At 41.7% G+C, this 16,454-nt stretch overlaps 1 protein-coding gene across 1 annotated transcript in view; it reads right to left on the minus strand.

The window, feature by feature from the left end:
• Window positions 1-1,520: 1,520 nt before the first annotated feature.
• The window catches only part of anapc1 (anaphase promoting complex subunit 1), a 53,146-nt gene continuing 38,212 nt past the window's right edge, over window positions 1,521-16,454 (minus strand). Inside the window, exons 38-53 of the mRNA XM_080016951.1 lie at window positions 15,366-15,448; window positions 14,721-14,799; window positions 14,389-14,463; window positions 14,155-14,216; window positions 13,891-14,035; window positions 12,585-12,778; window positions 11,686-11,772; window positions 11,370-11,487; window positions 9,356-9,433; window positions 8,813-8,880; window positions 8,515-8,635; window positions 8,258-8,344; window positions 3,111-3,206; window positions 2,452-2,641; window positions 2,205-2,333; window positions 1,521-2,006 (exon numbers count right to left, since the gene is read on the minus strand). Of these exons, the coding sequence (XP_079873077.1) occupies window positions 1,870-2,006; window positions 2,205-2,333; window positions 2,452-2,641; window positions 3,111-3,206; window positions 8,258-8,344; window positions 8,515-8,635; window positions 8,813-8,880; window positions 9,356-9,433; window positions 11,370-11,487; window positions 11,686-11,772; window positions 12,585-12,778; window positions 13,891-14,035; window positions 14,155-14,216; window positions 14,389-14,463; window positions 14,721-14,799; window positions 15,366-15,448 (1,749 nt within the window). The 3' untranslated portion in view covers window positions 1,521-1,869. The remainder of the gene's footprint in view (window positions 2,007-2,204; window positions 2,334-2,451; window positions 2,642-3,110; window positions 3,207-8,257; window positions 8,345-8,514; window positions 8,636-8,812; window positions 8,881-9,355; window positions 9,434-11,369; window positions 11,488-11,685; window positions 11,773-12,584; window positions 12,779-13,890; window positions 14,036-14,154; window positions 14,217-14,388; window positions 14,464-14,720; window positions 14,800-15,365; window positions 15,449-16,454) is intronic.

A 16,454-nucleotide genomic window follows, 5' to 3' on the forward strand; every position in this document is an offset into this window, starting at 1 on the left:
CGCGCGCCGCTGCAGGTGCGTGGAGTGGAGCCGGCGACGCAGCGCGACTCAACCCGAACGGCGTGCGGGCGTTTCCATTCAGTAACCCTTTGCTTTTTATAAACACTAGAGGAAGTAGAACCCGGGGCCACTATCTCTCCGACACCGCACACTTCCTTCTGCCGTTTTAATTATTTATTTGTTTTATTTATTTTATTTATTTATATATATATATTTTTTTTTTTTTTACAAACGGAGCATCGCGCTCCGCGGGCCCCAGCTCTCCGAAGTGTGACCTGCTGACTGATCCATTTCACGTTTAGGGAATTGCTATTTATTGCTTTATTTATGAGATATATATATATATATATATATATATATGTGTGTAAGAAATGCATAAATAAGAGCAAATACAAATAAAACACTCGTAAGTATGTACATCTTCATTCAAAATGTAAAGTCCCCCAAAGTACCAACATTCACTCACAAGACCGTTTCCATTCAACCGTCGCAGATCGGTTACGCTTCGAATGAAAGCACAAAAAAAAAAAAAAAGAAATAGAAAGAAGCCATCCTTTCCCAACCACTTCCATGGTTTAAAGCCCAGTCACAAGTCGGTGCACTGTTTAAATTCAGACAAGCAGACTTACCAAGTACGGTCTCTGTGGGTTGAAACTGGAGCTTTAAGGAGTTCGACTCTGTTCGCTTTCTGGGAGCCTTTCTTTTTTTTTTTTTTTTAATTGAATTTATGTAATTTATTTAATTTTTTTTTTTTTGCGCCATCTTCACCTTTTAACGTCATCCGCCAAAACTCGAAGTGGAAACTTATCGAGGTTCCGCCTCGAGTGGGCGGAGCTGATACGGCGCTCATGCGTTCTAGCCCCGCCCACCGGAAGCTGCTGCCCCACAATCTGAGCGCTCCTCATGTATCCAGGGTACAACCGACGTTCTCACACACGTACACACAGGCATGTCCACTTGCGGTTGAGGATACTCATTCAGTGCCCTGAGCTTTTGCTGAAAGGAAAGTAAAAATATCCTCGGACAAAATGACTCTGGTTACAAAAAAATAAAGTACCACATTAACATCCGTACTTAAGTAAAACAGTATAGGTGGTGTCGTAGTGAATTCACAAATCCAAACAAACAGAGATATTACGGAATTAAAGATTATATTAGCTACTGAAATGTAGAGTAAAAAGTAAATAGATATTTGCTTTGAAATGCAGTGGAGTAAAAAAAAACAACTTAAGTACCTAAGTACAGTAACAATGGGCTCCTACTTTCCACCACTGGAATAGACTGGTAGGCAGAACAGTTACAAGTTAACCTTAAACAGTATTTGAAAAGTCAGTTGAAAATGCCCTGTTTTTCACAGTGGTGCTTGTGAATGGAGGGTTGAGCCAAACGCAGTAGTAAGGCACTGCCATAACATGTGACCATAATCCGTAGAAAGCGAACGTCCAGACCTTCGAATCAAGCAAACACCGTGGACCAATGTGTGCAGTGACCGCAACGAGACAGACTAATCTGGAACCGACTGAAGATCAGAAGCATCAGCAAAGCCTTTAATAATAAGCAAAAACATCAACAGCCTCACTCAGGTTTTCAATTTTGATAAGAAAGACAATAGAACGGTTGGATACAAAATAAACAACAACAACTCTGCTTAGAGAAGAGTTAAATGGGTTGGAGGATCTTTTAAGGGGTCAGAGGAGGGGGAGGGAGAGGAGAGAACATCATGTTGAAGAACAAGGCGGCGTCAAACTGAGAGTAATATTCCTCTGCCTGGGGCGGGACGGAATAATAACACTGTTGAGGTGGAAATACAAAACATCTTGTCAAGCGTTCGAACTGTGCGAGGGGATGCCGTACAGGAAAGCCCGATATTCAACTCTTCATTTCCAGATTGTTCTGCGGCAGACCTGGCGCCCCCTGCAGGAGAGGAGCCGCCTTGAGCAGCTCTCTGAAAGGGAAGCCGTGATCACTGCACCACCAGAAATACTGCTCCAACAGAGAACCCTCTGCTGGGGGGGGGGAGAGAGAGAGAGAGGCCTTAAATTAGATCATTTCAATAGATTACAGTAGATGTTTTTTTCACATACAATTAAATATTAATTAAAAAAAAACACTCAACATATTGGCCAAACGATTTTTTTATGGGTTTAAAGTAGAGGTTGACAGTGAGTCTAACTGCATGGACACTGTGTGTGTGTGTGTGTTACCTTCGACAGTGTGTGTGTTCCTCAGACTGGGAACGGAGCAGTAAACCAGGAAGCAGGCGAGCATGGTGGACTGAGCCTTCTCCAACAGGTCCCCACCCTTTAGGTAGGAACTCAGCAATGCCCTGTTGTCTGAAAACACACACATGGCCGCGGGCACGGGCACGCACATACACACGGGCACACACCTTAATAAATACCATCTGCTTTTAGTCAGTTTTAGTTCTTTTAGTTTTCCTCTCGTCCTCACCTTTCATCCACTGTTCCATCACTCTGTCAGCCTTGTTCTTGGTGACAAGCAGGAACTCAGAGCTGAGCAGGGCCCCGGGGCTGTTTGGGGCCCCGTCCAACACCCTGCGCTCACAGAATTCCAGCACCAAACGCATCTGCCACAGGGGGAAGGTCTGGGAGAGCTGCCCCCCCTGCAATGCACGCACCGCCTGGCAGGGACACAGTGGGGGGCAAAGTGAACACCCCTTGACACGTCGTGTGTGTGATTTCGGCCGATTTGAGTTATTAGCACTGGATGACCTGAATAAATTTTACATATCATGCCTATAAAGATATGCTTATAATACACAGTTTAATTCATTTCACATATGAAAACAGATAAATATCACATAATGGGCAAGATTTTATAGCACATTATGTCTTTATATTGACCAATTAAACAATCAAAACATAGGTTACAATTTTGTCAAATATTGACATAATTTAGGATTCCCCTTCATCAGTTCCCTACAGAGTAGAGGTAGAGTACAAGTAAACCATAGGGAGGTAATGTAGAAAAAGCATGGAAGTACAGTAGAGTACAGGTGTATTAGAGAGAGTAGAGGGAGGTAGAACAGAGATAGTGTAGATCAGACTATCCATCGATCAGAAAGCTGCTAGTTTGAACAGGTGTCTTACCTGTTCGATGTCGATGTAGGTGGGCAGCATCTCTGGACTCTCCTGAGTAACACACTCATACAGTATGGTGGAAAACACAGCTACAGTGTCCTCGCCCTGTAAAACACACACAGTTTAGTCACAGAAATAACATTGACTTCAGACATGGTGGCAACCCAGCCGTTGGCCGGCCCCGGCCGAGTGCTACGAAGCTACTGCAGTTAAAAACTCCAATAACTGAGAGAGGGAAGATGGACCAGGATAGATGGATGAGGAGACGGAGGGAAGGCGAGAGTCCCTCAGTCTGGTCCTGACGTTGCCAGGACTAACATTGCCACCTCCCATAATAAAAACCGTAATCTGCCTCCAGACAGTGACATCCATTCCTCGATGAATTCCGCCAAACCGAATCAGCAATTAAAAACCTCATGACTACGTCTATTGGAATGAAACTGTTAACTCTCCAGCTTCCATCAGGATTCATTCTGGCATTACAAAAGGAAACTCAAGCAATTTTGAGCACTTTTTTTTATTTCTGAACGATCTGGTCCTAGGAACGGAACTTGGTCATTAAGTGAGGGGGACCTGTCATGGCTGAGACGTAATTCAAGCACTTCAAGGACATGGTAAGTTCATTATTTCGCCACGACGACCAATGAGAAACCGGGAAAAGGCCTTCTCCGATTCTCTCATTCTCTCTTTTCCATCATGTAACACAATTTTTATACTATTATATAAAAAAAACAAATGATGTTCAGCCGATGGAACTGAAAACTGAATGGAAAAAGTGATGGCAGAGGAAGTGTTTGAAGCAGATGGACGTGTCCTGCTATTCCTGAATTGATTTACAGAACTTGACATTGTGTAAAAAAAAAAAAAAAAAAAACCACACAAAAAAAACCAAAACACATTTGTTTGCTATTTCACGCTGCGACGCATGGCTGGAGCACAGGCACCAACCAATTAACCCAGAATGCACTGCAGCAACCTCTCCCAGCTCTGGAAAAATGAGAGTCAAGTGATTAACAAGCGGGTTAAGTGCCTTTCAACAAGGACAATCTTTAGCATCTCATTTAGTGCCGGGAGGGAGCGCGGCAGGAAATGCTCACGTTTAAAATTGTTGTTTGGATGCAGAGATATCAGCCTGGGTGGAATTTAATCTCTACAAAAAAAACCCTCTCAATCCTCCGTAGGGTCTGTTGATTAACATGGAAAATATCCTTTAAAGTCAGTAGTGATTCAGAAATTTTTTTCAGACTAAACTTCATCTAATGGAGCTTGGCTACAGTCTACACCAGGTTGCTGTTACAAGACTTGTGATTGGTGCAGATCTGCCGCTTTGACATTAAGGCACCAGTATACAGTACTCACTGGCAATCAGAACGTTCAGACGAAAAATAAAAAAAAAAAGAGTAGCAATAGTAAATACCAATACATTATTTTGAGTTCTCAGGAAAGATATTTATGTATTTTTTTGTACCAATTACAGTTTCAAAATAACAATTATTAAGGGTGGAGGTACACTTAAAAGGACTCGAGAACAAAAGACGTAAGAAACCACTGGAGAACAGCGGTGCTCCAGAACACCGTCAGCAGGATACTCAATAAGAACGCTGCGGTGAAAGAAGCACGAACACAACAGCGGCAGGAAGTGGGAGCAGCTTTGCCTTTACATAAAGATGAAAAACAATAGTGAAATCAAACTCAATGTCATTTGACAGTATCCATATTTCATCAAATAGTGCCCGGGCCTTTTGTTTACCTCAACTGCCGTCTGGGTGCCGTGCTCCTCAAAATAAATACATCCTAAATAAACTTGCATTATTATTATTATTTTTTTTTTTTTGTTCGGAGATACGAGAATGGCCGGGACACACGGTGGACCAGAGATCACTCTCTCTCCATTACGCGATCCAAGGTAGAACGTCCCTTGGTCTAAAATGTTTGTATCCTACAAGTAGAAACTAACTAAAACAATAGATCTGAAATAAAAACACAGTAAAACCAGCACAGCACTGAAGGGGGACACACACACAGATTCAGCTTTGCTTACCAGTTTATATTTCAGTGCCGGTTTATATTTGAGGAGTATTTGAGACGGGGTGTGTATATATAAAACATGTTGCTAACCTATGGTATTGCAAGTGGGCCGCCAAATCATAGGCAGAACACATAGATTTTATGGAAAAAATAAAAAAATATTAATTACAAAAACATTTTTAGAATCTAAAAAAAAAAAATAATAATCATTTTGTGGTATTTTTTCTTTAAAACCTTCAAAAATGCATCATCACTGATAGCTAGGAACTTAAGTTAGAGGGTACTACGTCCAAGCCGGACTACGATCGACGTGCACATGTACATTTTTTCATTCTCTGTCTAATGACCTGGATAACCCCTCATCTTCACACAGCGAGGTAAAGACTGAGTAACTCAAAGTAAACGGCTACAGGGAAAGCTAACGACCGGGCCCCAAACTCTGATTGTGGGTACTTTGCTGTAATATACTGTATGTAAGAAGCATGTGCAGTAAGAACAGAAGAAGAAGATGACGGCAGAAATCCTGCATATCGTGGCTGCACATCCAACCAAAACCATGACAGTGCACAGAGGGGCCAATGATGTTGTGAAGCAACAGTGTGAAGAACTGAAGTGAGGCTTTATTGGGTCTGTTGAACACAGTCGGCTCCTTGAAGGCTGAGGTGTGTATCAGTGGCCCTCTACCGCCAGTGAGGAGATGCGATTCAGCAGATTGTTGCCACTGAGCGAATGGCTTTCAACCGCATGTATCGACCATTCAGTGCACTTTACTGCCAATCTCAACTTTTGAGTGCAGACATCTTTGTAAGGCAGATGGAGATGATGCAGATGGATTTGTTAAGACTTGGACCTTAACGAATCAGGAGTAAAATATTTGACCTCTAACCAATTTTACTACCTGCGTCACCCATCTTTTCCCTCTGCCAAGGCCAAGACACTCCCCTCCTTGGAGTTCACTGACCAGGTGAAAGAGCTGGTCACGGCCGGAACCAAACTGCTCCTTCCCCACTCCCACGTTCCTTGTCTGTCTGTCTGTCTCTGCGGCATCTTTGGCGTCGGCATCCAATAGATTGCTCGGGTAAGTATACTACTGGTGATAATGATCAGATAATGATATCAGATTGCACCAGTCAGCGTTTCCCAGGCTGCACCACGGGAAGGTTTCTGTATTAGCAGCCCTTTCAACGGCTGAACAAGTTCTTGCCACTACACAACTGTTTTGATATCTTCCAGTCAGGATTTCGACCACATCACAGCACTGAGACTGCTCTCGTTAAGGTCTTCAATGACTTCCATCTAAACACAGATAGTGGCAGAGTTTCACTCATGGTATTACTGGATCTCAGTGCTGCATTTGACAGAGTCGATCACAACATATGTTGTAATACTATTACTAGATTGACTGAAAAACTGTTGTGGGACTAAACTGGTTTGAATCCTACTTAGGGGACAGGGACTACTTTGTGTCTATAGGCAATTACACATATGTATGTGACAAATAACCTCTTGAATGTGAGCGGAAAAAAATGACATGCAGAGTTCCCCAAGGCTCCATTCTGGGGCCTCTTCTGGCCTCTCCCACTAGCTCAGATCATGGAAAGCAACTAAATATTTTACCATAATTACACAGACGACACACAAATTTACATAACAAGAGCATTTGCATTGAACAAATCAACGATTGGATGTGCCAGAACTTTCTCAGATTAAACAAAGACAAAACTGAAGTAATTGTTTTTGGAGCCAAGGAAGAAGTCAGTGCTCAGCTTCAATTGGTAATGTTAAAAACCACATACCAAGCCAGAAATCTTGGCATTGCCATCGACTCTGACCTAAATTTCAACAGCCACATTTAAAATAATTACAACCCGGGAGCATACTGGAGTTTAGTAGGTGAACAGCCTCAAATAGGTGTTAAAAATGTTTTTTTTTAATAGTAGTCTGCCACAAATAACTAGTGTAATGCTCTGTGTGTATGAGTGTGAGGGGAAAGGAACGAGCAGGTGGTTCAAGTTCATTGGTGGGTTGTTATAATTTGCATAAATTAATCTGTTTGGAGGGGAGGTGTCCAGGATAGTAGATAATTCATATATAATGTATTTAAATCCACAATAAAAAATAAATAAAACCAGTACATACTATAGTTACAGTATCTTTGTGTAGAACAGGTATAAACAGTATTTTTCACACAAATAATAGTAAAATAAGCCTCAGTGAGGTGTGTGTGTGTGTGTGTGTGTGTGTGTGTGTGTGTGTGTGTGTGTGTTTGCGCCTTTGCTTTGTAAAACTGACATGACAGTGGATGCGCTCCTTTTCAGCCAGGGCACCACCCGGCGAGGGAGGAGCACAGGCTAACTCTTACATAGAGGGGGAAACATGCCTGCCGCCGGCAGGAGACGGCAACTTAAACAAACAACACAACATTAAACTATAAAACTTGAGGAAACAAAGAACGTCTCACCATCCAGCGAGACTTGCTTCGCTTCACTCCTACAAAAGAGCCGTTCAAAATAAATGTTCAAGAGAAGTTTGTAATCAAGAGGGACACGACCAACCCAGGGGCTTATTTTGTAGCTGGACACCTTGACTGCACTCTTTACAAAAACATTTTTATCTCGTTTCTATTGTCAAGGCAAAAAAACCCCGACTGAATGAGAAGGTTATGCTTTCGATGAAGCAGTTGTAAAATGTAGTGACAATCTTCCTGCACACCCCAAAGGAGTTTCGCTTCCTCAAGAAATAATGTTTTTTGAAAAGTTTGCACCAAAATACTTTGCAGAGTATGTTCAGGGGCAGTACTGTCCCTATGCCGTTGTTCGTCATGGTTTCCTTTGATTGATAGATTATTTTTATCATGTGTTACACAGGAAGACATCGTTTTGAGTTTGCGTGTGGCCCCCTTAAACAAATTATCCATTACTTCATCAACAGTTTGGTTTTGCAGTTCTTGCTTTAACAACAATACCCGCAGCCAAACACGTTGTAGAATTTGATATCAGTCTTTCCCATCGCTGTTGAAGAATTCTGGCCCAATCTTCTATGCGGAACCGCTCGAGGTCAACCATGGGGCAAATACTTTTTTCAAGTCACTGTGTATGTATCGTGTTCAAAAAAAAACAACAACTCACATGTTTGGTTCCCACTGAAGTTTTACAGAAGAACTCTGCAAAGGAGAGCAGCGCCGGGTCAGACGTCAGAGTGGAGACGGACTGAGGCTGCACAGGAGAGCGACATAGTCATCTAACTGTGCCGCTGGGGGCTGCTTGCTAACTGTGACGATAGTATCTCTAAGGTAAATGTGTGGGTTAATGACTGTGTGCTAATGATTCTGGTAGCAGCTTTATGCTATACTGGACTGGTAGCACCTGCAGTATTGGTTGCGTACCTTGAAGAAGGTGGGCTGGTTGGAGGCCACCAGGCTCTTCCAGCCCTGTGGATCGTCCTTAAAGGGCAGGTGGCCCGCACGGAGCTTCACATACAAAACTCCATCTCTGGATAGGATGGACCTGGTCGGGTGGGGTGGAGGGTAAGACACATGAGAGCGAGAGTAGGAGAAAGGAGAAAGGTGGAAGACCGTTAGAGAGATACAGGAGGAGAGAAATATAATGTGTCAGTTAAAACTTTTTAGCCTTTCCAGGTCGGCCACCAGTCCCATGGTTCGAGGCTCGGGGCTCAGTCCTTACTCGAGGTGTTGTGTTCCCTTGCCCAGATCGATGGAAAGCTCCCAGTAGCGTGGCCCTTTCACCTTCACCTGAAAACCAGTAAAACCAGAAAATGACAGTTACCGACCTGCTGCACACAAGGGTCATTTTCTTGTCTTCCATCTCTTTCAGTGTCGGGTCCGGGGATCCTCAGGGGTCCCCAGCAAAATGTTGAACACCAATATTTAATTTACAAGCCGTTAGCGCCAGCTTTGGAGGAACCGCGCCTTTCTTTTGGGCCCGCACTGCACCATACAGGAACGGTCGTAATTGTTAAAACACCTTTCCAGAGGGATGTTTAAACTTAACGACACAAGAGCAACATCCAGCGACGTAAGTGCAATACAAAGTGTTTTATCGAACCTCGGAAACCTGTAATACGTACCTAACGTGACCAAACTGGACCCTGTGTATTGCTGCCTGCAGCTACATTTCTTATTATTCTTATTATTAACATGTTCAGGATTAAAATGTTTTTTAAGGGTGTTAATTAGGTCAATTCGACTTAAATATCCAGGGTGTTACCTGCTTGAGGAGCTGCAGCTCAGGCAGCATGACGGGGGCCATCAGTTCCACGGTTGTCTCCTTGTACCACTGGGTCTCCTGTGACAGATGGAAGTGATTACTTTGTGGTATTTACATACGTGTATAATTGACCAATTTTAAAGAAACAGATTTCTTGTGTTGATTTCCCCATTTCATTAGCATCAATTTGACGGCCACTGTACAAAGGTGGATCTCTTTGATCAAAATTGATATAAAGTTGGTTCAATATAAAAAAGATTGTATTTTTTGCAGCCATGTCCTTTAGTATGACTCGCTTTAATGTGAGAGTGACAGCATCTGTAAGCAACACAGTTCACACCCACACAATATAAATATATACACTACATATTTAGACGACAAACAGAAATATAATAGGCATTGCCTTGCAACAAGTGTATCTCAACTCATCTGTTTCTGTAAAAATAAATACATAAACAGAAGTGCAGGTTCTGCACTTCTCTCCAAGTTGCATGATTGAACTATTCTACACAAATAAAGTTTATTCAGCAGCCTGTCTTCTGCAGGCTTATTCATCTCTATCTTACTCCCTGCACTTCTAAGATTACAGAGCAGGTCGTGTTTTAACAACCTGGATCATTACGCTATGTTAAGCATCATTAAGCCTTCAGGAAATGACAACTTTGATTTCATGAATTCAAATGATAATGCACGTCAGTGAGTGTGCGTCATACATGTCTGCGTGCGTGAAGCCTTCCCAGTGGAAGGTTGGACTGTCTGCTGTGAACCCCAATTGGAGCACTGTCTGCTGTGAGACCCTGTCCTCTGTGCCCCCCACCAGACTGTCCTCTAAAACCACAGCAAACCCACTTCTGCTCCGTCATTGATTGTCCCCTACTTGAGCAGCAAAAAACTACACTCCAAAAATACATACAACAGAAACCTACATTTTATATTATAATATATATGAAACTATAAGTTAAGTTGCTATCAGTGAAAGTGGAAATCCATAAGCTTGTTTCCGTTGGTTGAGTACAAGTCGCAGTAATCAGTTTGAAATCGAGATTTACCTTCATCTTTGCTGTAAAACAGTCATTTTCTTTTCTTACATATGAGGTGATTTTTGTTTATCAGAGGTTGCTGTGAGTGTACATCCGTACCCAGTTTACTGACCACAAGTTTATCATAAAGTTCCATCAAATATGGGATTTATTTTTTATCAAAATAATAAATAAATAATCGTATTCAAAGGACATGAAGATTGAATATTTGATAGTTTATCACTGTATCGACCGGGAAATGACCAGACTATCGAATCAGACGGAGTTGTTGTATGTGTGTGCGCAGAGCTCTACTATTGGCTGGATGTGTGTGTGAGTTATATAAGATTGATGCGCTGCAGACGAAATGCTCAGTGTATTGTGCTGCTGGAGACGCTGCTGTCTGTTCATCTACAATAAAGATAAACTCAAACATACACACTGAAAGTGTGTGTGGGTGTGTGTATTCAGTGGGCATGTGTCTTCTATGTGTGTGGTGTGACAACTAGCTGTTAAGCAGGAAGTGGGTGAACACAACATTAGGAGATAGTTCCCTTCATTTTTATATTTGTCATTCATGTAGTGTAATAACCCAGAATGACTTAAATGATTTCAGTTTAAGAATACAACTTGTTATTGTTTAATGATTCAGAATTTGACAACTAAAGTTTAATATTTTATAAAGAAATGTACGTTTAATAATCAACAATATAACAATAAAGTAATATGCGTTTTCAATCAAAAAGATGCCACAAAATAATATTACTTGATTTTAAATGTACTTTCTACATTATTCTATGTTCATTTGGTGATTAAAAATTAGGCATCATAATATAAAGTAATATAAACTTATATAAGACAAACTAATGAAATATAAAATGATATAGGGCATTAGCGTAGCTCATCTTGTATATGAACTGGAGATACTGGGGAGCGTGTCCCATAACAGACCATGTGACATTAGAGCCGTGTGGCGAAAGCCGCGGCACTGGTACCTTGTAGGTGACGTCCAGCGGGGCGTAGCAGGGCTTCAGAGAGTCCACGTCCACCGGCACCAGGAGCCGAGGCCCCGCCGCCAACACCAACAGGTGGCGCAGCGCCTGCAGGTGGTACCTGAGGAAGCGAGGGTGGGAAGAAGGTTTTCAGCGACCAACTGGTACTCTGCCTGATGTAAAATGATAGAAATGAAACTACACAATATACAAATGTCTTTCCTGTAAGACTTTTTTCTTAGTTGGTGTTGATAGATACATAGATAGATAGAAGGTGTGTGTGTGTGTGTGTGTGTGTGTGTGTGTGTGAGTTTATTACCGGTTGTCGGTGCTATGGGCAGGGAAGTGTGGGTAGAGAGCGCACAGCAAGGCAGCAATGCCTGAGTTAGACGTGTTCAGAGTAAATCTAGAAGGAAGGATATAATAAATTGATACTGGATCTTGCAGCTCTGGAAACATAGAAAAAAAAGTGATTTCTCAGAAGCAAAATTGAAAGATCTACAACTCAGGGAAGCTACTTCTGTATCCAGCCCGACAACTTTTCAGACTTGTGTGTGTGTGTGTGTGTGTGTGTGTGTGTGTGTGTGTGTGTGTGTGTGTGTGTGTGTGTGTGTGTGTGTGTGTGTCATGGTTGGCTAGCTAACGACATCCCTGGCCCACAAATGCCTCTTAAAAACAGCAGCCTGTGGTCAAGTGTCAACTTCAGCTAATAGCGCTATTATATCTATTTAGCATGTTAGTGCTCCTAATGAGAGGGAGGTGAAGGTAAAGTCAAGCTCTTCAACTTATAAACAAAAGTGACAGTCTTAACGCTTTTAAGACTGATGATTAAAACTCGAAATTTCACCTGATTTCTGTGGTATCGGTACAGACATTTCAAAGCACACAAATAGTGTTCGAAGACAAGGAATTAAAACTAGTAGTTGGCGGTCAACAGCCACACAGTAGGTTTTGAATATGACAACCAACTTTTTAATGAGGCCAGGGTTGAAAAATAAGCAAACCTATCTTTTAATATATTAAAAACAAATATATTTTTACATAGGAATATATAAAAACAACTTTTTTTCCCCCCTAACCACCTCCTGAAATTCCTCTGTAGTCAAAGTGCATGATGATCAGTTGTTCAGCAAAGTGACCAATGAATCACGGTAAATTCACTCCCGGAAATGGAGCCGTTCTAAAAGCGGACGATCACTGTTGAGATCTATTTCGGACCTGCCGGCTCCCAGGAACAGCAGTCCCAGCGCCATGTGATGAGCCATGTGAAAGCCATAGTTCATCTCGGCGCCAGTCCGCCTGTGCAGGAAGCGACAGAGCTGCAGAACCTTCAGGTTCCCAGAGCCAGACATCACCATGGACAGAGCCAGCAGAGCCATGGACAGGCAGGACTGCAGGTTGTACAGGCCCGACTAGGAGACAGACAGGTGGGAGAGAGACGGGTTATACAGGCCAGTGACACGGGTAGAGAGAACAATCACATCATAGTCCTGGAGACCGAATGAGTTTGAAGATTTGACCAAAAACCTCTCATGTGGTCTAAAAAAAACCAAAGGAATGTTACAAAAACCTTTCACAATATCTGCCCAACAATTCAAAATCCAACCAACCAATTTTTTCACATTGAAATATACAGTATATACATAGATATATACAGTTAAGATAATAACCTTTATTTGTATAGCACCTTTCATACACAACATGTAACTTAAAGTGCTATACAGCAATACACACACGCACCAGAACTGTAGTTTCTCCAAATAAAACTCCCTCTGATATTTCAGACCTCATATCATCATCTTATCATTAAAGTGGACCTATTATGCTCCTTTTTAAACAAGGTCTCTGACTAAATCTCCTCTGTTTAAATGGGAGGAGCCGACTTCTGTGAGGCCATGGGGTTTAAGCATGGCTTCCGGGTTTCGTTCTATTTACTCAGTACCTTCCGCTGATTTCATCTTATCAGTCAGCCAAAATTTGATTCTGAACAACTGTGAGGCGAAAAATAAGCAATCCAGATGCTGAATCTTCACTCATATTAGATCTACAAGGCCTCATTTAAAAGTTTGTTACGACTTTGGTTGCCGTACTCCAAGCTTGTGGGGGACACGGACACTGCACTGCATGCGGTGATTTTTTTATCTTATGTAAACGTCGGCAAATAAAATAAAATAAAATAAATACAGCTACAATAAAAACACACAATTTTTATTGGTTTTGTTTGGAGAAACGCAGAGCAGATCTGATGGAGCAAATGACCATATTAAGAAATCCGTGATGAGATGACGTCAGCTCGTGCAGAGAGTAGAAAAAACTTTGAAAACTGAGTGTTCAGGAGCCTCAGCGTTTTGCTCACAGCGATTACTTCATCATTAGTTTACCTCATTATTTGACACTTTGGCCACGTCTAACATGAACATCCCACATTGTAACATTATATATATATATGACAGAAAAAAGAGAAACAGGTCCCCTTTAAATGGCTCTGCTAGACTGTGTCGCCACGATGACATGCGGTTCTCACCACGCCAGCAGTGGAGCTGTTCAGACACTTCATGAAGATGGAGCAGAACTTGTACAGACACTCGAAAGCTTCAGAGTTTGCAGATCCGGCAAAGCGGAAGCCGACGGCCAAGCAAGCGCCTGCGATGATGTAGTCATGGGCTTGTCTGCAAGTATAAAAACGCACAGTGAGTGTTTATATCGATCCATCGTAATCCTCCCTTTGTCTTTATTCTGCTTTATTTGTATGATTTGTCGTTTATGCGTTTGTGTGAGTAATACTGACGCCAGTGTTTCCATGTTGATGTCCTCTGACACCGCTGTGTTTCCAATATTCTCCTGGATTATCTGAATACAAAGCAATCGATTAATTTATTATTACTAGGACTGACAAGTAAAAAACAATGTAATTAATCAAAAAACAGACATAAAAAAAAGTGTAATGCTTAGATATTTTGTAATTTGACAATTTTTTTTAATATTCAGATATACAGTATGTATCTTCCACAGAGTGCAATACCTTCGGAACATTACTGCTGACCCAATCAGCATCAGGCAGAATCTCATCCCACATGATGATACACCTGGCTAACGTCTGACACACATACACAAAAAAACCACAGATAGTAGAAGAAAATAGTGAGAAACAAAGAAATGTGTGTAAACACACACACACGCCCGCACGCCCACACGCACGCGGGCACACACACACACGCACACACACACGCACACACACACACGCACACACACACCCACACACACACACACACACACACACACACACACACACACACACACACACACACACGCGCACACACGCACACACACACAAACGCGTGCACACACACTCACCCGGAGCAGCAGGAACTCAGGTTTGATGAAGTCCAGCAGGAACATGGTGTCTGGAGCTTTCAGCCAATCAGCTATTGACCTTCAGACACAACCAGGAAGTGACAAGAAGGTGTTAATGCCATCCGGGAAGAAAACTCTCCACCAACCAGGAGACCCCCAAATTAGTTTTGAAGAAGCCCACCGGTCCTCTTGACCAATAAGAGAGGCTAGTTATGCAGTCATTCCTCCCAGTCGCAGCTCTTCTCGTCCCCGGCAGCAGAGTAAGCTTCAGACTGGGCGGCAGAATCCACACACATTACATTTCACACAGTCACAGTGGTCGTTATCCAAAGAAAATCTCCTTTTAGAAAACGGGAATCACACAAGTCTTTAAATGTGACTTGAATTAATAAATGGTTGAAAACCGTGCATTTTATCAAGTATATCAGGGTTTTATTGATTATTTTGCACTTTCGCAAATCACCTTTATAGCTGCATCCACTCTAATGTAAAAGACTAGAAATTGTTCAGCGAGGTTGAGCTATGAACAGTTAGAAATGATTGAAACCAACCATTTTGCAACATGGTTGTAAAAATAGACAGGCTACAGGCTGGCTCAAACTTTGCCCCAGCCATGACCTCTGACCTTTCACCTCAAGCAGTCACCTGTTGTTGGTCTTGAGGTAGATCATGGCGAGGGCTAAGGTCGCTCCGGGACACGTTACGTCTACGTTGATGGTGTCACCCTCCTGCAACCATGACAACAAAGAGTGTCACACAACGAGAAAGAGAGATAAGAAGAAAGAGAAGAAGAGGTAGTGAAAGGGTGAGATTATTATATAATTAACATTATTGTTGTCGTTATTCATGTTGTTGTCATTATTATTATATTATTGGGGCTGGATCCCCTATCATATTGTTCGAGAAAAATTCTCAGAATTTTTAAATCTAAAACGACTTGAATGTACAACTGAGTGATGCGTTCAAGATCCAGCGAGGTGTCGGAAAAATAGAAGACGTGATCAAGTTCAGGTTCAAGAGGTTATTTGTCACATACATATACATACGGTCATACATATATGCAGTGAAATGTCATGACATCCAGTGATTGTGAGCTCTAAAAGCTCTTCTTAAAAATACTTAAATGTGTGTATGGTAAGTACACACAGAAATACCACAACGTTTTTTGTATTTCATGGAAACCTAACCTATTGAAAATGTAATTCAAGGAAAAAAGTCACCATTAAATTACTGGCTGCATCACTCAGGAACCATCATAATTCTTGAAACATTTCTTCAGGAATATTTAAACTGAATGGCAGAAGAGAACTATGCAGACCTAAGTCCATGTTGATTGGTCCAGATGTAAGTCCACGATGTTTGTAACTTGTGATGCATTTCACAGAAAGCAAAAAACTGTAATACGTACCGAAAAGGAATAAACTAGACCCTGTGACATATTTATTATCATCATTATCATTATCATTATTATTATTATTATTATTATTATTATTAATAATAATAATAATAATAATAATAATTAATTGATTTGGTTTTAGTTTTACTGTCTTTACTTCATTATATGTTGTGTATGTGTAACTCTGGTAGCCTCAGGAACTCTGGTAATTTAAATAAAGTCAGTTTCAACTGAAATTGAAATTGAGAGCGAGAGAGAAAGAGAGAGAGAGAGAGAGAGAGAGAGAGAGAGAGAGAGAGAGAGAGAGAGAGAGAGAGAGAGAGAGAGAGAGAGAGAGA

Source organism: Zeus faber, assembly GCF_960531495.2.
Source record: "Zeus faber genome assembly, chromosome: 16".
NCBI lineage: Eukaryota > Metazoa > Chordata > Actinopteri > Zeiformes > Zeidae > Zeus > Zeus faber.